This window comes from Carassius gibelio, chromosome A20 (assembly GCF_023724105.1).
Source record: "Carassius gibelio isolate Cgi1373 ecotype wild population from Czech Republic chromosome A20, carGib1.2-hapl.c, whole genome shotgun sequence".
Classification (NCBI taxonomy): Eukaryota; Metazoa; Chordata; class Actinopteri; order Cypriniformes; family Cyprinidae; genus Carassius; species Carassius gibelio.
In genome coordinates, this window is record NC_068390.1 from 25942421 (window position 1) to 25967803 (window position 25383).

Here is a 25383-nt window from a genome sequence, read left to right on the forward strand (position 1 = left end):
GGACCCTGAAAACGGCAAACTTCACTCAGATTTGTTTTGTACATTTATGCAGTTTGATATTTGATTGTATGTGACGATGCTTTATAAATATTGACCCTTTTTGAATAGTGAAATTTTGAGTTTTCTGTCTTTGCAGAATTGTTTAATCATTTATGTTCATTTCATTGTTTATTTCATCACATAAACTGATAATGGATGGAAATCTGATGAAAATTTGTCCTCGTCATGTTTCATCAAAAAAAGAAAAAAAAAGTTTTGCATCAAGGAAAAGCCTATTTTTTTTTTCTTTTTAATAAAATCAGTGTAAACTGAAAATAACATTTAAAACTAATTTACAAATTAACTTTTGTACAATTAGGTAAATTGTTTTCAGTGCAAAAAAACACAACTTTAATTTCTGTAATGCAAAAACAAATTCAATACAACTACTGTAGGACTTAATTTAAATTTAATATAACACAGTTGCAAAAAATATTGATACTATAAATAAAGTGCTGGATTCACAAAATATTTTTGAAAATACATTTCTTTTAAACTGTCATTTCATTTTCTGAAATATTATTTACTTTAGTTCAAAAGAATACTCAAGAACATTTTAGAAAAAGTTTTAAGAATTCACATTCTTCTAGATGACTAACTTGTAAGCGTCTTAGCGTTTATGCATCGCGCATCTGATGAATATACACTCATTCAGAAAAATCTCCAGTTCAAGGTTTTTCATTTGTTGTATTGTACAAGGCATCCTTATGTAGGATAATATCTAATCAGACATCTAAACCTGTAATTGTACACACACAAAAAAGATTTGCATGTAAGACCATAAATTTTACCTCAATATTTATTATTTTTTAATTTTTTCCAGCCTTAATGTTCATAAGTAAAAGATAGTTATGCTCTTTATTGCACATTAACACCACAATACATGAAAAATCTCAACGTCAAAAAGAACAAACACGAAAGAGAAAAAAAAAAAAAAAGTATTTATGTTGTTCTCTTGTGATGATGGGAAGCATTATAGAGCAGATCTCAGTTCTGGAGGACGACCGCAGCTCCATCAGTCTCAGCTGTGAAGACAAGCACAGAAACACAATCATGAATGCTCCATTTCCCAGGATCTTGGCTATGCAACTGAAGGCTGTGCACTTAAAATAAAGGATCCAACCCATACAGCATTTTTTTTCTGGACAAAATATATTTTAAATATATGGTGTGAGTTCAATGAGAAAAAAAAAATGTATACCAAAATATATTTTCGAATGTGTTCCAGGGGAAAGAAAAACTTTTCCAATCTTACAGTAGCCTACATTAAATGCAAACATGGATGGATATTTTATATTTATTTATATATTTAAAATATACTTCCAAAAATCTATTGGTAGAATAAAAATATTTACATATATTTTTTAGCAAATATATTTCTAAAAATGTATTTAACAATATATAGTTTGCCATATGGCGAAATCAGGATATTCTTAGTGATGCCTTGAAAGATCAATTTTTGATTCCCCCAAAGAATCTTTTGTGAACAGTACTTAAGATAAAAATATTTGAATGCTCTAAAGAACCTTTTATTGTTAAAGGCTCTTCATGGAACCATCAAAGCTGATAAAGAACCTTTATTTTTATGCTTCATGTTTTACCTTCATGTTGTTCCTCCTGGTCTGAGGTTTTACTGACCCCAAACTTCTGTCTCAGTGAAGAGAGAGTGTGTTCAGGGATGTGATGGGACAGTGACTCCAGATAACTCAACACGTAACGATCAGCATCCATCAGGACAAACCGATGGCCAAACACTGCAGAGAAAGAACAGAACAGCATGAGAAAACAGGAGAGGGATTATTCCCAGGATGTGATGTCACTGCTCAATACCCTCCACAGTCGCTCCAATATAGAAGTCTGCAGGACCGAAGTATTCTGGGTTTTCCACAGAGCTTCCTGGTTTTGGGACACGAGTCTTCTCTAGGAATTTTCCTCCAATGATGCCGGAATTACGTGTTGATCTCTCAAAGACGCTGATCATGTCATCAGACAGGTAGTAAGACAGAATGAAGCGTCTGCCCTCATCCAGGGAATTCTGGGAATCCTGTGGCAGACGAGAATGTTGTAAGGACGAATGTAGAGTCAGTGCAGAATAAACCGACAGTGTGAATAGAACTGGACATGAGCTGAAGCTACTTACCACATAAACAAATACACAAATATTTTTATTTTTTATTTTACTTGTATATTATCTTAAATTAAATAAAGAAGAGTTCATTACATTTACAAAGCAATAAAGCTGTGCAGGGATGATGCATTATATAGGCCAAAACTCATCGATTGAATTGGTTTTGATGACATGTAATACGAGACATGAAAGTAGCACTGGTTTGGTGTGGAAGAGTGACGGCACCCGCAACTGACCAATCAGAATGGAGTACTCCAGATACTGTTTACCTGCTTGTGTTGTTGTAGCGCAATATTCAGTAAAGGAATGATCCAAATGAGCTGTACTCTCACCAGCCTTGCCATGTAACGCAGGACTTTGTTGTCGTTCTCCAGCAGTTTGATCACGTCTTTCTTGGGCGGTTCAGGAATCAGGGACAGACAGTTCTGTAACGAGTCCTCCAGCGAACCGAAGCCGTTATACGGCGGAATCACCTGCGGGACAGGATCAGAAAACACAGGGACAGACCCAATATCTGGATGAACATTTACACATCATGTACCTCACAAACAGGCGGCTTGGAAAATATAGGGCTCTTATTCCACAAACATGGTGCAAAATATGCTTTTTTGCTTTCTTCTTCAGTAAATCAAAAATGAGGTTATAGAGAAAACATCTGTTTTATATTTTATGTAAGTTTTGCCATTTTTCCAGCCCTGTTACCAACATTTGAAACATTTTGTTATTTTCTAGAACATAAATGATATTATTAAAAATAAAAATGTATTATCATTTAAAATGTAACAATTAAATAAGGCTTGCCATTTGTTACTCTCCTGCTATTGACATTGAGAAAATGTGTTGCTTTCTAGAAATTAATTTAAAAAAACATTAATTTGTTTGTTATCAACATTAAAAATAATGTAACATTTATTTCATATAAGGCTTTAAAAAAAATTCAACCCTCTTAATAACATTTGGAACATTTAGTTATTTTCTAGTAATTACAAAAATATTAAATAATACAATTTGCTATTAACATTAAAATTTTAATATTGATTTTATAAGGCTTGCAATCATTTCTAACCCTGTGTGTAACTTTTTGTTATTTTCTAGAAATGTATTTTCTAGATTGCTAATGAATCATTCAGACCATCGCTTGTGGAAAGTGGAAGATTGATCATATAAAATGACAAAAAAGAATAATAATTTTGCATGTAAAGAAAATACATTTTTACTAAGGTGAGATGTGATATTAGCCCAATCAAGAGTGATTCTCTGACCTTCGTGATGTCTTGCTGTGTTCTGGTGTCTACAGTAAGTGGTTTGAGCAGGATGTCGGGGTGATTCTGCTCATAGTATTTCCGGGTGAAGTCGTCACAGTCATAGAGCAGGAAGCGCCTCCCCATCAGCGTGACCTCCTCACCGACCCTGAAGTCTCCAGGAGAGAAATACTCCTCCACGTCTTGAGGAGAAACTTCCAGAACACAGCTGGGGAACGGCTCTGCGTCGAGAAGAAGAGAGGATTCAGCATTAATCTATTGATTATGTCCTTTGACTATGCCCAAATGGAATATAAATGTAGGCTATCAGGAAACAAACCTGCGAAAATTAAAAATAAAGAAATATAATTACAAGAAAATAAGTAAAGGAATAAACAAATTGCTAAAGCAAATACAATTAATCCTGAATTCGTTTTTGTTTTACTTTTTCCTCCTTTATTCATGATTTTGTTCCTTTATTTTTAACTGTGCGGTCTTTTATATTTTTTCATTGATTATTTTATTTTTATCAATGTACTTATTTATGGCTGCAAAATTTGTCAAAATGTGATATAGCTCAGTGGCATTATCAAAAAGACTGGGATTTAATTAAAATAAATAGAGTCAAATATAGTCAAGCCATAAACATCGGTAACTTGTGATGTAAGATAATATGTATATTTTAAATATAAATATATATATATATATATATATATATATATATATATATATATATATATATATATATATATATATATTAAAATACATGTAATACACTTGGCCAAGTTGTGCAGCCATAAATAAAATAAAATAAAATAAAAATTTCCCATCAAAGGGGTTTGGCTGACAAAATTTGGGATCCACTGATTTAGTGTGTCCAAGCTCCAGTTAACATAAAAAGCACCAAAACTGAAGCAGGTTTGTCTCGTGTTGAAATCTCACCGCAGGATGATTTGATGTGTTTGGGAACCTTCTGTCTGTGGAGCAGCACTGGGAACGGGTCCCGGCCGCTGTTGGCCTCGTGATGTTCGCAGATGTCCACCGAATCGTCCACCAGATAGTAATGCAGCATTACAGGCCGTTTCTCCCCGTAGAGAGAGTCCGAGTCGTCCCAGAGCGCATAGAAACGCAGCACCTGGAGACAGCAGAGAAATGACCAGGGAAAGACTTTAAATGCATTCATTTGTGTGTGTGTGTGTGTGTGTGTGTGTCTGTGTGTGTGTTTACCTGTCGATCCAGGGCGAGGAAGCGCTCCAGCTGATGATTGTGGTCGTAAGGTGTGATGTGGGTTTGTTGAGCCTGAACTCTCTGGATGGTGTACGGATCATTGGGAATAGACTCTGACTCATTTAGTTCTATTCCCTGACTCTCCATGAAGTCCTACACACACACACACACACACACACACACATATATCAAACCAAACCCATCAGAAGCAGCATTCTAGTACACTGTAAAAAATAATTCAGTGGCTTAGTAAATTTCACAAAAATAAAGAGCTATATTAACTTAATAAAATCTTTTGAAATCATTTAAGTGATATTTTGAGTGGGTCAGATTAAAAATAATAATTAAAAATCCAACAAATAATTTCTCTAAAATTTACATATATTATTTAAGTTTATGTAATGAAAATAAATAAGTATTTAACTAACTAATTATATTTTTAATATACCTTCAATATTTCTGGTGAATTCTAATAGAAATATTTGATAATTATTTACTTGTACTGATCTGTTTTAGAAACTAAAATTATTAAGTATTTCCTACCAATTTTCCTAAATAAAGTTCCAGCTAAATAAATGACAGTTTAAATAAATTGAGTAAATTTCGCGGCTAAAGTGATCACGTGTGCAGCTCCGCAGAAAAAAAAAATCTGCTTTCCTCAGCAGCGACGTCGACTACTAGCCATACACCTCACAACTCCTGGTAAGTAACGTTAGTCAGCTAATCCTACTTACGTTTGTAACACTTTATTAAAAAGTTAATAATTATTAAGCATTTCCTAACAATTGTCTTTGTATTTTACGTCATATTCAACAAGTTTCGTAGCTTAATCGAAGTCACCTGAAGGACGGCTTTCCTCAGCAACGGCAAGGCCCGCACTCCTCTCATATTGTGGTACGTTATGTAATTTATCCAGCTAGTTAATACTAATTATGTTTGTAATGTTTAATTCAGAAGTTAATTATTAAGGATTTCCTAACAATTTTGTTTGTGTTTTGCGTCATCTTAAGAAGTTTAACAAGTTTCGCGGCTCAAGCAAGAGGCACCTGTCACTGAAGGACTGCTTTTCTCAGCTACGACGTGAACAGCATTACTCGAATTTCCTGTAAGTAACATAGTCATTTTATAACTATGTATATTTGCAATAATGTATTCAAAAGTTTATTAAACATTGACCGTGTGTACGTGTACATAACAGTGTAGTTTTCTAAGTTAGTTAGTGGGGCAGCCATATGTATTTTCGTTTTTTTTTTAACGTTTTAACGCTAACGTTCGTACTATTTGGATCACCGTTTATTTCAACCGCCATTTGAAAGTCTAACGATAAGTGTAACCGTGGTCCAGCAACTATACATGCCCAATGGAAAACGATTTTGTACAGGTTCCCCTTTGGGGTCAGTGGCTTGTCAAAAGGGAACACATCATTTATGAACTTTAAAATGACAACATTCTGTCTTGTAAAAAGCTGTCATGTTTTTGTAAAACATCATAATTACTACATGAACTCAAGTATGAGCTCTTAAATCACCACTACAAATACGCCATGCAAAAGTATTTAAAATGGCGTGGACATAACATAGACTGGTGCGTTTTAATCAGCTCCCACTATAGGGAGTCAGCCAGTTTAAGGCCTGCTCCGTTGTAAAATCATTCTAGTACACTGAAACTTATCACATACAATATCGGTCAAAAGTTTGAAAACATTAAGCTTTTTAATGTAACAAATCCAGACCTGGTGGGTATTGAAGGACAGCCGAGGCTGGGTGAGGGGTACGTTGTTTTAATTGAGTAAACTTACTAAATTTCTTAAGAGTGTGTTTAAATATATTCATTTTGATTTGAATTAAGTAATATTTTTGTTCCCTGAAACAGATCAGTTTAATTTTCCATCCTTAAATAGTTTGATAGAAATTTCACAAATATATTATGTGTATTATAAATGAACAATTTGTTAGTCAAATACTAAATTGTTTTAGTGGAAAAAATAAAATATAACTGTATATTTTAGATAAAATAAACTGTTGTATTTTTAGTCAGTTAATATGTTTACATTTATGCATTTGGCAGACGCTTTTTTCCAAAGCAACTTACATTGCATTTCGAGGTACACATTTACAATTTTATCAATTTTTGCTAGCGCCGATGCTCTACTGTTTGAGCTACAGGAAAGCCATCTTTTGTATAATCAAGTAAACTATGCAGAGATTTTATTAAGTTAATAAAGTTAAATATTACTGTATTATTTACTAAGCCACATAATTATTTAGAGGGTTAAGGGTTGAGTGTGAGGGTTAATGCAATGCATATTTTTTTCAAGTAGTGCAATTAAACAAGCTTTTTTTGTTTCAAAACCATTAGTCATTTTACTTAAATATTAAACATGTTTATAAAGAAATTGGTTGAAATAATGCGGACCTCAATAAAAGCCTATAGCATTGATTTACAGCATAGAAGCTCGCAGTTGGTCTCTTTTCATTTTTCTTTTAGGTTTATTGTTAAAAATAAATGTCCCTATGTAGAAAATTAACCTGTCTTGTTGTTAAGAAGAATGCTGTTAATTTTTGCAACTCCTCCCCCTAGTAAACTTTGTTTGAGATTTTACCTATCATATGGTCCAACAGAATGTTTGCTTCTTCAGGTGCTATTTGTTTTGTGTATTTGTCACTTTCTTGTAACATTCAGGTTTGAATGTTAGCTCTAACCAGTTATCTTTAAAATTTGCCTGTAGGGTTCAGCTGATCTACCCATCTTCGTACAAGCAGAGTTGGCAGAGGAGGTCATAAAAATCTACATCCTTCGGAACAATGATGGGGCAGTCAGCGATGTAATCTTGGGAATCACAGCAGAGCCTGCTGCCATCTTTTGGGAGTCACATTGGATTTGAGATATCCCAAGACCCACAAATACAGGTCCTTCTCCAAAATTTAGCATATTGTGATAAAGTTCATTATTTTCCATAATATAATGATAAAAATTAAATTTTCATATATTTTAGATTCATTGCACACCAACTGAAATATTTCAGGTCTTTTATTGTTTAAATACTGATGCTTTTGGCATACAGCTCATGAAAACCCAAAATTCCTATCTCAAAAAATTAGCTTATTTCATCTGACCAATAAAAGAAAAGTGTTTTTAATACAAAAAAAAGTCAACCTTCAAATAATTATGTTCAGTTATGCACTCAATACTTGGTCGGGAATCCTTTTGCAGAAATGACTGCTTCAGTGCGGCGTGGCATGGAGGCAATCAGTCTGTGGCACTGCTGAGGTGTTATGGAGGCCCAGGATGCTCCGATAGCGGCCTTAAGCTCATCCAGAGTGTTGGGTCTTGCATCTCTCAACTTTCTCTTCACAATATCCCACAGATTCACTATGGGGTTCAGGTCAGGAGAGTTGGCAGGCCAATTGAGCACAGTAATACCATGGTCAGTAAACCATTTACCAGTGGTTTTGGCACTGTGAGCAGGTGCCAGGTCGTGCTAAAAAACGAAATCATCTCCATAAAGCTTTTCAGCAGATGGAAGCATGAAGTGCTCCAAAATCTCCTGATAACTAGCTGCATTGACCCTGCCCTTGATAAAACACAGTGGACCAACACCAGCAGCTGACATGGCACCCCAGACCATCACTGACTGTGGGTACTTGACACTGGACTTCAGGCATTTTGGCATTTCCTTCTCCCCAGTCTTCCTCCAGACTCTGGCACCTTGATTTCCGAATGACATGCAAAATTGGCTTTCATCCGAAAAAAGTACTTAGGACCACTGAGCAACAGTCCAGTGCTGCTTCTCTGTAGCCCATTTCCTGCACGCGCCTGTGCACGGTGGCTCTGGATGTTTCTACTCCAGACTCAGTCCACTGCTCCCGCAGGTCCCCCAAGGTCTGGAATCGTCCTTCTCTACAATCTTCCTCAGGGTCCGGTCACCTTTTCTCGTTTTGCAGCGTTTTTTGCCACACTTTTTCCTTCCATCAGACTTCCCACTGTGGTGCCTTGATACAGCACTCTGGGAACAGCCTATTCATTCAGAAATTTCTTTCTGTGTCTTACCCTCTCGCTTGAGGGTGTCAATGATGGCCTTCTGGACAGCAGTCAGGTCGGCAGTCTTACCCATGATTGCGGTTTTGAGTAATGAACCAGGCTGGGAGTTTTCAAAATTCTCAGGAATCTTTTGCAGGTGTTTAGAGTTAATTAGTTGATTCGGATGATTAGGTTAATAGCTCGTTTAGAGAACCTTTTCATGATATGCTAATTTTTTGAGATAGGAATTTTGGGTTTTCATGAGCTGTATGCCAAAAGCATCAGTATTAAAACAATAAAAGACCTGAAATATTTCAGTTGGTGTGCAATGAATCTAAAATATATGAAAGTTTAATTTTTATCATTACATTACGGAAAATAATGAACTTCATCACAATATGCAAATTTTTTGAGAAGGACCTGTACTCACTTGAGTTGTTCCAAAAACTGTTTCTTGAGCTGGATCCTCCAAAACTCTGTTAATGTTCAGAGGTTAAAAAATTATCTTCTTGCATAGTAGTGGTTCATGATCATCCCACAGAATGGGTATTCCTGATGGAAGTGTTTCTGTTATCGGATTAATTCTGTTGAAGATATAGTTCACCCAAAAAGATGATTTTGTCATAATTTACTCTCCCTCAATTTGTCCCAAACCTGTACGAGTTTCTTTCTTCTGTTGAACACAAAAGATATTTTAAGTGAAGTGACGTGACATTCAGCCAAGTATTAAAGAGTGTTGGTTAATGCAGTTAAAGGTTGCCATTGACTTTGCATAGTATACTTTTTTTTTTTCCTACCATGGAAGTCAATGGCAACTTTCAACTATCTGTTAACCAACATTCATTAAAATATCTTTTGTGTTCAACACAAGAAAGAAATTCGTACAGATTTGGGACAACCCGGGGCGAGTACATTATGACAACATCATCTTTTTAGATGAACTATTCCTTTAATATTGATGTAAGTGTTGCTTTTATTTTTTTTATGGTTTAATGTTGAGTGTGACTGCAAATGGCTGGTATGCACCAGGAACAAAGTAAGATGTCATTTCTCTTACGGCTATTGTATTTTACATGTAATCTACTTGAATACTAAGATGGATGAAATTTTTCATAAGGTTTAATCATTTCCCTTATGGCTACTTTACAGTTTTAATTTTTGCAATTTACTGGAATATTAAAATGGATAAAATGTTTCAAAGGTTGATTTTAGACTTTGTCTTATGTTTAATTGACAAATAAATTTTCAATAAAAAATGTGTTTCTTTCTTTATTTGGTTTTATTATATTAATTGTAAAGGGTAAATAGTGTAAAAAAAAAAGTGAATGCAACATTTTGATAATTTATTGTCCAATATTAAGTTAAATTCACTTTTACATGTAGTAAACGTAGCACATTTTTTTGGTTAAATTTAATCCAATATTTCAATTATATCTACTCAATATTTTTTGTTTATTTTACATAGAATTACAGTTGTGGTGTTTTATAATTTTGATTATATCTAATTAATTTTATTTCTCATATAAAGTAATTAAGTTATTCAGATTTACTTAATTTTTTTACTGACAATTACTCAATTTAAACAGTATATTTCATTGATTTCACAGCTTTAAAATTTACTCAATTTTTTTGAGTGTAAAAATGTTTAACCAAAAAAATTGAGTAAATAATAGTTAAACTTTTTACAGTGTAGAATCTGTGTGTGTGTGTGTGTGTGCGTGTGTGTGTGCACCTGTGTGAAGCCATCGCAGTGTGTTATCCTGTAGACCGTTCCAAACAAGCTCATGTCTATCCCCACGTTGAGGTCTTTCCAGTGGTACAGATCTCCGCGCTGGTTTTTGGGCAGCCTCTGACGTTTGATCAGCTTTCCCTGAGGAATTCCAGAGTTTTCCACCGGAGGCTCGGTCACACACATGCTGTCGTCCTCCAGGTGATAATAAATCACCACCGGACGGATGCGGAAGTGCTCATCCGGGGAGTGCAACACTTCCTGCCGGAAGTAACCATAGAAACGCAGCACCTGAAGGTCAAAGGGTAAAGGTGAGAGGATGGTTCTGATTTAATGAGAGAGAGATATCGATACAGAGACAGATCGAATGGTAGAATGATAGAACGATGGGTAGATAGATAGATAGAATGTTAGATAGAGACAGAATGATAGATTGATGGATATACGGAAAATACTTGAATATACAGAATACTAGATCAATGGATATACAGACAGATGACAGACAGACAGACAGACAGACAGACAAAAGAGAGTCAGACGACAGACAGACAAGAGACAGACAGACGACAGAAAAAAGAGAGACAAACGACAGACAGACAAGAGACAGACAGACAAAAGAGAGACAGACGACAGACAGACAAGAGACAGACGACAGACAGACAAGAGACAGACAGACAGACAAAAGAGAGAGACATACAGAAAGACAGACAGATCGGATAGACAGACAGACAGACAGACAGATAGTGTCACCTTCTTGTCGTAAGCAGCGTGGGCCGGTATGAAGCTGAGCGGCGGGGGTCGGTGTGTGTCGGTCCCGTAGGTCAGGTTCGGGATGTCTCTGATCAGCTGGTTCCTCTCGCTGTGACTGATGTTCACCGACAGCAGCGGATCTTGTCCGGTACCGACCGCGGGCCGCCGGGGCAGAGCGTAACCGTTCTTAAAATCCAGAGTCTGAGCTCTGTGGAAAGCGGATTTCTGGATGACAGCACAGAAATCACGAAATTATGGATCAATATACAATAGCCTTTAATTATATTTGATAATCTGTAAAATATATAGATTTAAAGAATGAATAAAAGAAAAACAAATTAACTTATAATTCGTTAATTCACAACAAAAATCTCAAATTTGTCTTAAAAAGCATTTATGAAGGTTTAATAATGCAGCTTAATTAAAAAAGAAAAAAGAAAAAAAAAGAACAAGGCCTAACGTTACAGGTTAAAGCTTCTCACCGTTAAATCCCGAAATGAGTTTCCTGGCAGGAAAGGAAGCCCGTGTCTAGTATTTATTGACATTATGGCTTTTAATATAATCTAGCTTTACATTAATTAAAGATAGAAGTAAATAAAATAAGTGAAGTTGTTCTCTCGTGGGACTGCTGTGCTTCCCTAAGGAGATTTATTTATAACGGTCTCCACGGAGACACCAAACACTGGCGGTTGTCATGGTGATGTAAACAATTCCTTCCACGTGTCTTGTGGCTCAATCATCAACAGGCGGCGCTAAACGTTCAGTTCATTTAATGCAGTTTATTTAATGCTCCATAACAACCAAAACAAAACCTCCCACAGGTCCTGCTGCTCTGTACACGAGCTGATATTCCTATAAAACCATGCTGAAATATTACTGGAAAACAAAACAAGTCTGAGAGAGTGCTTACAACACAAACATCCAGCTGCTTTACAATATTGAAGAGCTCAAAAACAAACATCCACATACGCATTACAATGTTTAAAAAAAAAAAAAAAAAAACCTTATCACATATTAAAGGATCTCAGTGTGGCAATGGGCTCTTAAAAATAAAGGTTTCATATAGAGGTAGGGAACTACATGATAAACTACTTTCCAAAATAGTATTATATTAAATTCTGCATATTTTTTAAATACTATTTAGAGACCTCTACTTTTAGGCATTGCTTAAAGATTTGTAAGAATGTTAATGAATATTAATAGATCAATACATTTTCTGAAATGTTTAAAAATAGGTCATTAAATGTCTTAAATGTTTTAATGGACATTTCTATTAAAGGTGTGAATTGAGACTAATTTCGGCCACTTTCTTCTTCAAATAATTCCATTAACTTGGCCCCCAAAGTGCTTCACACTCATTATAGCCACGATTAGTTATATAAAGTGAGTTATTTATGGTTTTGTATCATCAACACTAGTTCTAAGCACTCAATATCATGTAACAGAAACTGAAACACATTGACCAGAGTTAGTAATCAGAACGCACTGCTTAAAGTCATTGAGTGATGAACTCTGTTGACAGACGTGTCTTGTGTTTAAGGCACAACGCTGATGTCCATCATGATCCTATAAGAACCTCTTTGAGGTCAAAGTTGCATCTATTGTATGCAAGAATGTCTGAATGTGTCTCTCATCCACTTAAAGAATATAAGATTATACACAGAACACTTGGATTGCATCCCTGAGCAATCAGGCAAGCTTTGACACAGTATAAAAAAATATTTCATCCAAAAAATAGTGGTATCAAAATTATTTAAATATCAAAATAGATTTCATAAAGGCTGAAATGATTTTACAGCATATATGTATATAAAATATCCCAAAATATTTGGAAGCATAAGTCACCCTTAAAAATGCATGTATGTCATTGCATTTGATGATCAAATATCAAGCTGCATTATTTATTTATTTATTTATTTATTTTTTCAAAGAAAAGAAGCCTGTTAAGTTTTAAATGATGATAATGAAATGACCTAGTGTTAAACAATTGGTAACATTTTACAAAAAGGTCCCATTAATGCATTAACTAACAATGTGCAATACATTTGTTACAGTATTTATTAATCTTTGTTAACTTTAGTTATGTTCATGTTTATGGAAGCTTGTTTCCATCACAGAAAAAAAAGGTAATTGCAAATTTAATCTCACAATTCTGTGAGAACTGTGAAATATACAGTAAGACTTTTGAGATATAAACTCACAATTCTGAGAAGGGAAGTCAGAAATGTGAAATAAATCAAAACTGAAAGAAAAAATAAAAATAAGACTTATTTGTAAGATTACCAACTGATCAAAATAATGATAAATTCTCTATTACAGATCAGTGCTAGTAACTTTTTTTTGGCCAGTGGTGGAAATGGGCTTCCATACCTCAGCTACCATTAATAAACAGATAGAACTTAAATGAAAATGTATGTTAAAACTCAAATGAACATTAACTGAGATTAATAAATGCTTTAGAAGTATTTTTCATTGTCAGTTCCCGTATAAAAGGAACCTTATTGTAAAGTGAAATCAAAAAATGCATTGTGCCACTTTGAAACGATGCAGAAATGTGAAGCTCCAGCATCACTTGCAGCTTGATTTGTTATATTTGCTTCCTAATGCATTCACATTGGGATATTTTAAGACCCACTGTACTGTATATGTGTACTGTATATGTCAGATCAAACTGGAAGGCACTTCATTTGCACAAGTCTCTTCCTACAGAAGGCGGTCCTCACTGTTTGACAGGCGGAGTGAAGGACCAATCACAGTGCTTAGAGCTTATCACACCTCTCAGAGCTGCCTATAGACTCGTAGAGCCAGCTTTCAGCTGAACAACATCTCCCATGAGCCTTAGCTTCAGTAAGGAAAATTAATCTCCAACTTCAAGACATCAAGAAAGAATACTCCCAAATCCAACTTGTCTGAACGCAGCTTTGACCTTTCACCTCTGCGTATTGAAGCTTACAGATAATCTGTGCCTGAACGAAGAGCTTATTTCCACTGCAAAATACAGACTGTGTGATGACTCTGTTAGTAGCTTCCCGTCTGGATGACCTCGATCAGAGGCGGTGCTCTAGTAGTAGCGATTCAGGCTGCGGGTTCCTGGGACGTCCGGCTGTCCGTTCATCCAGATTTCCCGTATGATGCGCTCTCTCTCCTCCAATCTCTGTGCTCGCTCCAGCTCCTCCGCTGACATGAAGACGTTTGTGTTGAGCGTGCGCGCGAAGCGTCGCTGCCGTCGGGCCGAGAGGTCCGAGCTCGTGTCCCAGTCTGAATCAGAGTCAGAGGTGTTGCTGTCAGGGTCCTCGGAGCTAGGGGGCTTCTTAGCGACGGCTTGACGAGGCTTACAGTCCGTACGACAGGAAATCTGAACCACCAGTGCAAAGAGTGTGAGGAACAGACCCCCACAGATGCCACACATGAAATACAGCGCACACCGCTCCGGGTGCTCTGGGATGGAGAGAGAAAACAGACAACATGAAGTCAAAACGGATCCTTTCTTAAACTTTCTATTATGTTCTGGGTCAATTTTAACTTCTGTACAGTAGTCTACATGACAAATTGGAAGTGAATTGGGAATAGCTGTGGGTTGCTCAGTGAGTTGGTGTCACCTGTGATGTAGGTGTAGGCCGTCAGCATGCTGCTGATGAGGGCCATGGCTGGTCGGATCACGGTGGAGATGGTTGGGTTCGGATCACGTTCTCCAGACTGATCCGTCTCTTCTAGAACCGGACCAGAACTCCGTCCTCGCGTCGACCTCCCTGAGATCAAATGCATTCAATCATCACGCCCTTGTGTGAACCAACCTTCATCGTGAGATCTTTACAAAACCGAAAGCTAATATTTTGCCCTAAGCTTCCATGTCTGACAATAAACAAAAGAATAAGTTGGATTTACAATCAATAATTCATAAACAGTTCCTGTATGTGGTGTTAAAGGAAAAGCTCAATCAGAAAGGATTGCGGTGTGGCACGACCAATATGAAATTTTCTACATAAAAGTATACACTATATTGTAATTGTGAATGGAGATGTGCTGTCTACTACAAAAAGTATAAAAATGCATGCACTTTATTCTTATATATTTTTAAATATCAAAGATGTCAAATGTCACTGCTTCTCATTGAGATTGTACCATATTTCAATGTATATACACCCATCATATGATTTAATATTGTACTTTTCCCATCATTTTTGGAGCTTGATGACTGTAAGATCGTCTGCTGCTCATATTAACTGAAAGCATTCAGGTAACATGTTCCAGGATATTGGTTTCAGTATAATATCTGCTGTGTGCCAGACTCTTATAGTCAGAACAATGAGAAAATAGAGATCTTATTTGACAGTTTTTAAAACCTGTTTCAGGTTTCTTAAACTTAGGTCATTATGGACTAAATCAACATAACACATCTAATAACTTCTTGTTAGGAGTGAATCTAGAAACAGGACAAATTAAGTGCATATCTCCCTAGAAGGAGTTTATTAAATAAAACAGAAACATCCCTTCAAATACTGGATAAATCATAAAATAAATAATAAAAGTGGTAATTTTTTTTTTTTTAATAAAGATACAAACTTGTAGTGATCGTACTTTAACTTTAGAACATTTTATCATTTTACATCACTGTGAATATGAATGCATGGAAGCCTATATATATATATATATATAAAACACAGAATTGCAAGATATAAACAAAATTATCTCACAATTCAAAATTTTTTTTACACAGAATAAAAAAAATGTGAAAGTTAATAGCAACTTTTTATTTCACAATTTTGACTTTTGTACTCACAGGCGGGAATTTTTCAAGTTTGCACTTTTCTTCTCAGAATTGTAGGAAAAAAAAAAATCAGAATTGTGAGATAAAAAGTTGCTATTGCCTCTTCTTTATTCCGTGACAGAAACGAGCTTCCAAATGAATGGCACTGCATGGAAGGTTCATTAAAAATTCAAATTCAAATATTCCACACACTGGAAATGAATAAATAATGTCTTAATTATCTCTTTTGTGTGTGTGTGTGAGAGAGAGAACTATTCCTATATTAATATACTGTTTGGCCTAATATACGTTCAGGAAATATACAAAAGGTCATCTAAACAGAGCTCACGTTAAAAGCTTCTTAAACTTTGTTTTTTTGCATTTTGCAGATCAGTGTTTCTCATCATTTTCCTGATAAAAGTGATTATTTGGATGAGGGTAACTGATTCCAGTCAGAGTTTCTGCTGAGGGTGTGTGTCAGTCCATCAGTCGCGCTCGGTTTCTTACCTGGCGCAGAGTCTGAGGTCAGAGACGGGGTCCCGTCCGGAGGGGCGCTGTCTCCCACCACGTTGGGGTCATGAGGCACTGATGGGGGAGAGGGGAACGATGGATGCCTAGAAACCGGCTCCTGCATGAGTTTCTTTGGGACTAAAAAGAAACACATAATTCAGCAAAAATTATACTTCTACTTGAATTACGTTTCTACTCCCTCACACACGCTCACGATGCATTAGAGACGATCAAGAGTCATCCAACATACACACTAAAAACAAGACTGCCTTTGTGCTCTATAAACAGTGAAACAAAAGGAAAATATATTGTGGCAATGATCAGGATCCAAGCAGACTGGAAGAAAGGAGAAAATGACCACAAACGGACATATTTGAAAGATAAGATCACTTCAATACTGAGAACACTAGTAAATGTAAACTTCTCTAAGTCACAGTTGCGTAGGATTGTTTAAGTTCTGCTGATTTTATCATTGGTTTTGAATTATACACGTGTCCTCAGAATGAGTTTTGTGATGTTTTACTCTCATAAGACACTAATCCATTATCATCATCGCCATACTGCCAAATGATCTGGCAAAAAACTAAACACATTTGATAACTTCTTGTTAGGAGTGAATCTAGAAACATGACAAATATAGTGCATATATCGCACCTAAAAGGAGTTTTAAGAATAAAATGGAAAAATCCCTCCACGGAGTAGATAACTTTTGATCAATTGAATGTATCCTTGCTGAATAAAAGTATTCATTTCTTTCTTACTGACCTCTTTTGAATGGTAGTGTAGACTCTATATTATTTGTCACTTACATTATTATGTATAAGATCTTATATACATTTGATAAGACAATGCAGTTAATAATTAACATTAAATCATAGAAATTAAATGATATTAGCTATTTTGCTGTTCAAACCCCTAAATGGACTGCCAATGGCCCTTCAACAATCCTCCAGAGAGGTCTGGCTTACACACACACACACACACACACACACACACGTCTGGTCAGCTATCCTTGTGGGGACTCTCCATAGGCGTAATGGTTTTTATACTGTACAGACCGTATTTTCTATCGCCCTACACCAACGCTACCCCTAAACCTAACCCTCACAGGAAACTTTCTGCATTTTTAGATTTTCAAGAAACTTCATTCTGTGTAATTTATTAGCTTGTTTACCCGTGGGGACCTCAATTTAGGTCCCCACCATGACACGAGTCCCCATGAGTCTGTGTGTATTGAGGTTTAAGTCCCCACCAGAATAGAAAAACAAGTACACAGACACACACAGGCACACACACACACACATACAGTTTCAGTAACACAAAGCATTTGTTTTAGACTCTCTCTGAATAAACATGGCACCAAATTTAGCGAAACCGATTTTGGTTAAACTCTTAAGAGTCTGGAAACAGCCTGAGGACACACACACACACACACACACACACACACACACACACACTTACTCATGAAAGCTGAAACAGTCACCAGTGCCAGTTACTGACGGCTGGGTTTTAAAACACACACACACACACACGCTACTCTGAGGGAGGTCAAGTTAAAGACTGACACAATCACTGTGTGTGTGTGTGTGTATGTGTGTGTGTGTGATTGTAAGGCCCCTGGAGCAATTACAGCCCACTGATTGGGGGTAATTGGAGTCACATGTGAGCTTAGGTATATTTACGTGTGTGTGTGTTCATTTTCCACCATCCATTTTAAAGTTTGTACAAAATCCTCAAAAATTTAAAAGAAATAAAAAAGAAAAAGAGAGAATAACACATTATTGGCTATGCCATGCCGTATCAAAGCACAATGCAAAACTGTGACATTCATCCACTGACGCTCTTTAAACCGCAGCAGCGCTAAATCCAGAAGGCAACCTGCCTAAACAAAAGCCTGCTGATTTTAAGTTTGAATATGATGAAAACGCTTTTATTCATTTATTTTTTATATATGCTTTTATCCAAAGTGACTTAAAATTGGGGAATACATAAAGCGATTCTTCTTAAAGAGCCAAACAAAGAAAGTAGTACTAAATATTAGCATTTTATTTTTAAGTTTACTATAAAATAAATGTATTTGCATTTAATACTAGGACTGCCTTTTTTTTATAATATTATGACACACTATTTATTTACTATTATTTTATATAAAAAAAGTAATTAAATAAAGTGCAATAATATTATAACTATTATCAATTAATTTTAATTTTAGTTATATAGTTATATATTTAATAAATTTAATAGTTATATTTAATGGGTCATGCTATATGCAGTGTGAGGACCAAATCAAAACTCCAGGTTGAAAAAATGATGTGCACCCCTGTGTATATATATACATTTTACACACGTAGTTGATGCCTAACTGAGACTGAACACAATTTTTTTCCATTCCAGTGCATGACAGACGGACACATATGACCGCTGTGCACGTGTCTCACATCTTCTACAGAGACTCTCACGAGAACTTCAGCTTTTACATGCAGTTCCAAAACAGTGGACCAATCAGAAGACCTATCTGAAAACAGTCACTATTTTACAAAAGTCACACAGAAAGGACCCTCTTTATGTTTGAAGAGAACCCAGAACAGCACAAGAATCAACCTGGAAATATTCTCATCATCAGAGTCAAACTAAACCATTCCAGACCTCAAAACACGCGCCTGTGTGTGTGTGTGTGTGTGTGTTTTCTCTGGCATAGTACAGCTCTATTATGTGCTGATCCAAGCAGACACGCTTAACTCACTGAAGTGTGGCATTCTGGGACAGCTGGAGTCCTTGCTGCTCAAATAAAGACATCATATCTAGACTAATATCTACAGCGGTCTGTGTGTGTGTGTTTCTAATATAAGACATCAATGAACAGAACACACACACACACGTCCTGTAACACACACTCCTCTAAACCACAGAAAGTGAGATTCAATACCAGTGTGCAAACACAGCACAAATAGTAAAAGTTCATGGATGAGTGAGTCTCGCTTCTCAGATGCAATGAAAAGACAGAGAGTCTAAAATAAAAAGTCATGATGAAAATCGCCTATGACTGACAGAGGTCAGTGCTTTCTGGACATGTAAATGTGTCTTTTGTATTCATTATTAAAGTCATTATTCCACATCAAAGCATTCAAGAGAAACACATTTCCCATGATGCTTCACCAGAAAGGGTTAAAACACACAGCAGGTTTTATGAGCCTTTAAAATAATCGGGCATTAACATTCAGACTCACGTTTCACTGTATGACCCACATTAGCTTTAGCCGCACGCTGTCTGGCAGGAATGCATTCTGGGAAATGCCTGAATTCCAGCTTGATTCCTGTCACAGAACGGGTTTACTATTCCGTACGAAACAGTCATGGAAAACTCTGCTTGAGTGCATGCAGACACATCTAAATCAACACAAACTGTAGACTCCATTCAAGCAAACTAGTATTCAACACAAAGACGTGAAGGACATCAAGATGTAAAATATGTTGTGACAGAAGTCAAAGTGCGCCAGTCTCATCCCCAAAGTGAACACATACACACTTCAAATTTCTTCAGCCATTTTTAGGGTTAATGCTAGATAAACGTTAGATTAAAACTGCTCTGGTAAATGTGGCCTTTAACGATATATTTGTGCTAGTTTTCATGTCTTTTCTGTATTAAATAAATTACAACTCTTATTTCATGCAATTTTTCATGACATTTATCCTTAAAATAACCAGATCTCATTTCATGCTATCTGTCATGACATCTCATGTCTCTAATATATAAAAGTATCATTTATCTTGTATTTCATCTCAGGCTTTTCACTTAAAATGAAAATTAGATTATCAAAACTTTAAAAACATTTTACTCTTGTCCCAGATCCTATGTAAAATGTTAAAAGTCATAAAAATATTAAATTTTTAAAGCTTTGGAAATCTAAACAGGGAGTAAAAGGCACATAAAACATTCAATTTAAGCGAGAAGCTTGGGATGAAATGTGAAATATGTGATTTTGAGAAGACAAACCAAGGAAAATATCACTAATAATACACTTTATAATAATTATTTAAAAATGGTATATTATTTACATGTATTATTAATAATAATTTCATAAACATTTTATATATTTAGCCTTATAACAATTATTTATTTTACATAATTTATATTTTATAATAATTTTCTTTTTTGTGTGTGTAGTCCTACTCAAGCTGTAATTTTGTCAAAAATGTGTAAAATATGATTTCATTGTGTGTACTTATGATCCATTAATTGCATCAGCAAGACCAAGGAGTCACCATTTTATTCAAAAATTTTCAAATGCCATCCACCGCAAAATGTTATGAAACAACATCATTTGAGACGTGGAGGAAACTGCATTTGATTGATCAAGAGTTAAATGTCAGAATTTTTCTGTGACGCACATAAAGGCTGGACATGGTTATTAGACAAATTCAATAAAGTGTACTTTATTAAAGGACTTTCTAAAAGTGCACAGGGCCAAATGTGCCCAACACACACACACACACACACACACTCAGAAATGACAGCTCAGTAAAACATCCAAAGAATGTTTTTCTACACACCAGCAGAGACAGAAACAGAGCGAGAGAGAAAGAGAAAATAAGAAAGAGAAATAGTGTTTTCTCTGTATAGCTCCACCTGGTCAAACACTGAGTCACGTTACAGCATTGTTACTGAACTCAAAGCCTGAAGCGTGCACACACACACACACACACACACACACAGTGCTGAATTTGTGTTTATGCTGACACAGTGGACAAGCTCACGCTAAGCCAAACACAAGGACTCGTCCCAAACACACACACACACACACACACACACATCACGAGAGCTCTCCAAACCAGCGAGTGTCGTCTTGATTGGCTTGCTTTACATCTTTGTATATAATATGCTAATACAGTTTTTATTCATATTTTGAATTAGCTTTAATTTTTATATTTTCATGTCAAATTGTGAAGGTTTACAAATTTTGCTTTGGTTTAGTCATTTTTATCATTTTTCAAACGTTTAAATGTTTTTATTAGTTTCAGTTTTAGTTTTAATTATTCTACTTCAGCTTAAACTAAATGTTTTTTTTTCTTTTTAGATGAGAAATCTTGTCAGTTAGCTGAGATAAAATAATCCATGGCCAGACTGATCTGCAATAGAAAATAGTCAAAAGTATGATTGTGATTGTGGTAAAGAAGTTCCAAGTTAAAACAGCAGCATTCCAAGGAAATTCCTCCAGGAAGATTTAAACCAGTGTCTTCCGGTCTACAAATAAAACGCAGAATCTCCAATATGACTCATAGAAACAGAAAAACTCAACCTGATGTGTGTATCATCCGGTTCTCTTCCAGTAACCGTGTACTAGTTATTTCACTGAATGAATGACTGATTGACTGATTGTTTGTTTGAGCCAATTTTAACTCGCTTCAGTGGTTCAAAAATAACGGCTCTCGAACAAGTCTAAACTAGTTCGGTCAGGTTTATAAATATATAATAAGAGGACTAGTTTACTCCTGACGTAAATCTTCAGAAAAACTCACACACACATTATCAACTGCTCATAGAAGCCTTAGTTTGTGTGCACTGACTGCAACACATGCCCTCGTCAAATGAAACAGAAATGAAACACGTGTGAGCTGAAGCTTATAAAAGCGGATTGATCTCATAACACAGACACGGTTCATATCTGTGAGGAAAACGCAAACTCAAAGCATCTGTTTACAGTGAGCTGTTTTAATAAGCGCACACCCGCCGCGCTCTCATCTCACATGATTAAAAATAAAGCTGTGAATTCAGACGCTCTGTTCGGTGAAAACCAGTGCCAAACTCTCACTCTGTCCCGACAAATTAGTGTTAACCGGCACGAGTCTGGCCAATAAATCCACATGTGCTGCAAATATTCTCTCTGTGTCTTTTAACAGGGCTGAGCGTCTCATGAACACACACACACACACGCTGTGGATATTAATGGACTTGAGGGCCATTTAAAGCTCTGAGGCACAGAGAGAAACTGTAATAGATGATCACGATACAAATCCACACAATCATAGACAAACATGGTCAGTATAAGCAGATGGATTTAAGTTTAATATGTGTTTTTAATGTGCACCACATCTGCATCAGTAAAAACAGTAATATTTATTACAATTTAAAACAACTGTGTTCTGTTTGAATATATTTTAAAGTGTAATTTATTCCTGTGATCAAAGCTGTATTTTCAGCATCATTTCTCCAGTCTTCAGTGTCACATGATCTTCAGAAATCAGAATAATATGATGATTTGCTGCTTAAGAAAAATTTATTATTATTATTCTTTTTTTTAATCAGTGTAAAAAAAAAAAAAATTTGTGCTGCTTCATATTTTTGTGGAATTTTTTTCAATTATTTCAACCATAAATAAATATATTTATATGATAAATATATGTATATATAAAATACATTATAATTTAATGTACAATCTTGTTTAATAAAAACCTTCTTTATAATATATATATATATATATATATATATATATATATATATATATATATATATATATATATATATATATCAGAAAGGAGCCTGTAGTCCTTTAATTCACTTTTTTTAAACATTAAAGTCCAATAAATGTGGGTCAAAGTGATGTTTTCTAAAGCCCAGTAAACATATGCGTTCATCATTCACGTCTATAGAAAGACCAGTTTTAGGCACCGAAATACAGGGGCTCGTTTTATGATGGTTTGTTCAAATCACCAACTTCTGTGAGTAACAGTTCTGGTGATGCTTTACTGAACATGTCAAATAAAATCATTCGCTCACACACAAACATTCAAACCCTCTCAAACGGTCAGGTTATAAAGGTAAACCCCTCAGAGTGAAGAAGAATCAGAAGCACACTTACGAACACATGATGGAAATCTGTTCCTCACGCTATTTCTGCTGTTTTCTCTTTCTGTCTGTCCTCCGGTCAGCGTCTACCTGTGCTCACGTGTGTTCACAGACGCTCGAGCCGTGAAACAAACTCAACGACGCTCCTCAAACTCCTCAAGAGTCTCATGTGACCTCCTGGCTTTTTTCCTTCAGCTCGTGTCTCCTGATTCACAGCTTTCTCTCCGGCGAGAGAGCAGCACTGAGCACCTCCGTGAACATGGACACACACACACACACACACACACACAGAGGGGCAGGAGTTACGCTGGAGGGGGCGTGTAGGTCTGAGTCAGTGTGTGTGAGACAAAGCCAGACTAAAAGCAACAGGAAATGACATTCATTCAGAGCTTCATTCAGTGGAGATTGTGGCTTTGGATCTTTGATCTCGCGATCTCACGTTTCCTTGACTTTAATCCAAAAAAGAAAAACACAACCAATGTAAGATTAAAGGGACAGTTCACCTAAATATGAAAAGTCAACCTTACTGTATGTTGTTCCAAACCTGTATGACTTTCATTTCATCCTTATAACACAAAGTGAGAAAGTTTGAAGAATCGAGTTGGTTGCTCTTTTTAATGCAATTAAAATAAATCACAGTTTAAAAAGGACTATAAAACCAGCGTGAAACAATAATGTCCATATGATTTGTGCACTATATTTAAGTCTTCTGAAGTCGTATGATAATTTTGTGGGAGAAACAGAACAAAATGTAGTTTCTGAAAATCTGGTTGAGGTCGTTTTAAAGATTTCATGAGAGAACAGCATTGTAACTGTTAACTTAAACTAAAACTATATAAATGTAAAAAAAAAGTTTTCTTTCATTGAAATATAGCTGTAATGATATAAAACTATAATGGCAACTAAATGAAATAAAGTTTAAGTTAAAATACTAACATTATTCAATCTTAAATAAAAATGAGCTAAAACTAAACAGAAATATAAAAAATAATAAAAATGGCAAAAGCACAAAATATTATTTTTGAAACTTAAACTAAAATGAAAATCAAAACTAAAAATATAAAAAATAAAAGCTCATTCAAAATATTAAATACTATAATAGTATAGAAATAATACTAAAATGACATTGTGAATATTATATGAAAAAATTACAAAAATTAAATGAAAGTTAGAAATGTTGCCTTGGCAAATAACTGAAATGAAGTAAATTGTCCTAAAACAAATGCCTAAAATTAGCTAAACTTAAATAACTTAAAGCTTTATTGAATTATCAAAAAAATAAAAATTTAAAAATAACAAAAGCACATAACAAAATTGCTTAAATGCTAAAATGAAAACTGAAAATATAAAAATAAAAGCTCTTTCAAAATATTAAATACTATATTAAATACAAAATATTACATACTAGTATATAAATAATGCTAAAATATCATTATGAATATTTACTTAAAAATGTACAAAAAGTAAATGAAGATTAAAATTGTTGCCTTGGCAACTAATTAAAGCTAAATAGAAATAAAAAAAAAGATAAAAAATGACAAAAGCCCATAACAAAATTCCTAAAACAAATGAAAATGAAAACTGAAAATATAAAAATAAAAGATATTTAATACTATAATAGCATGTAAATAATACTAAAATTACACAGTGAGAGAAGCATTTGTGAACGAATCATTCTTTTGAGTGATGAATCAGTTGATTCAGTTCACAAGTGAGACGAATGGACTTAACGATTCGTTCATGTGTGAATAACTACTTCAATTATTTCAGTTTGTTCATCATAAGAAACATTGCATAACTTCAGAAGACTTGTATGACTCATATGGACCACTTTTATGATGCTTTTGAATCCTTCTGATGCTTGAAAGCCTTTGTACATTTTCTAAAGCAACCAATGGATTATCTTAACTTTCTTCATTACACATTCTAGATGACCGGTTTTAAAACAGTTAAGTGTGTAAAAAAGTTTATAAATGATATCATGTAATTTTCAGACCCTAGAAAAATATTAAGGAGGCCAAAGAGGTTCACATGAGAGCCAATCAGTGCGGGACTAAAGCCTGCTGGTTTCCTATTGGCTGATCCGATCCGGAGCTATGTAGTCGACCTCTGACCTCACCCACATCCCAACTGACCCACTGAAAGAGC

General features: G+C 35.2%; 2 protein-coding genes and 1 long non-coding RNA gene across 4 annotated transcripts in view; 1 reads left to right on the forward strand and 2 right to left on the reverse strand.

The window, feature by feature from the left end:
• Positions 1–527: 527 nt before the first annotated feature.
• On the reverse strand, positions 528–11806 carry efhc1 (EF-hand domain (C-terminal) containing 1). Its single transcript, XM_052536000.1, has 10 exons — positions 11617–11806; positions 11135–11359; positions 10388–10675; positions 4636–4788; positions 4351–4543; positions 3430–3650; positions 2500–2640; positions 1870–2083; positions 1641–1793; positions 528–1064 (listed from the first exon to the last, which is right to left on the reverse strand). The coding sequence occupies exons 1-10, from the start codon at positions 11677–11679 to the stop codon at positions 1027–1029; spliced, it is 1689 nt and encodes a 562-aa protein (XP_052391960.1). The 5' UTR covers positions 11680–11806; the 3' UTR covers positions 528–1026.
• Positions 5313–7549, forward strand: LOC127939024 (uncharacterized). The gene is made up of 3 exons (XR_008148866.1): positions 5313–5529; positions 5646–5740; positions 7364–7549. It is a non-coding gene; the product is annotated as an uncharacterized LOC127939024 (long non-coding RNA).
• A 92-nt stretch (positions 11807–11898) lies between the features above and the next one.
• LOC127939023 (protein eva-1 homolog A-like) overlaps positions 11899–25383 on the reverse strand; it is a 36050-nt gene continuing 22565 nt past the window's right edge. The window contains exons 1-4 of one of the 2 annotated variants that reach the window (XM_052536003.1): positions 23249–23521; positions 16389–16529; positions 14734–14883; positions 11899–14572 (exon numbers count right to left, since the gene is read on the reverse strand). In XM_052536003.1, coding sequence (XP_052391963.1) covers positions 14196–14572; positions 14734–14883; positions 16389–16515 — 654 coding nt within the window. In that variant the 5' untranslated portion in view covers positions 16516–16529; positions 23249–23521 and the 3' untranslated portion in view covers positions 11899–14195. Of the gene's footprint in view, positions 14573–14733; positions 14884–16388; positions 16530–23248; positions 23522–25383 lie in introns of those variants that run through there. The other variant, XM_052536001.1, reaches the window with a different exon arrangement.

Excerpts from the sequence above, each read along its gene's own strand:
- efhc1 (XM_052536000.1), bottom strand. The coding sequence starts at position 11,679 with ATGTCAATAAATACTAGACACGGGCTTCCTTTCCTGCCAGGAAACTCA. Across the intron at positions 4,789-10,387 it reads ACTGCGATGGCTTCACACAG|GACTTCATGGAGAGTCAGGG; the intron begins GTGCACACACAC and ends GTGTGTGTGTAG. Across the intron at positions 2,084-2,499 it reads TGCGTTACATGGCAAGGCTG|GATTCCCAGAATTCCCTGGA; the intron begins GTGAGAGTACAG and ends CGTCTGCCACAG.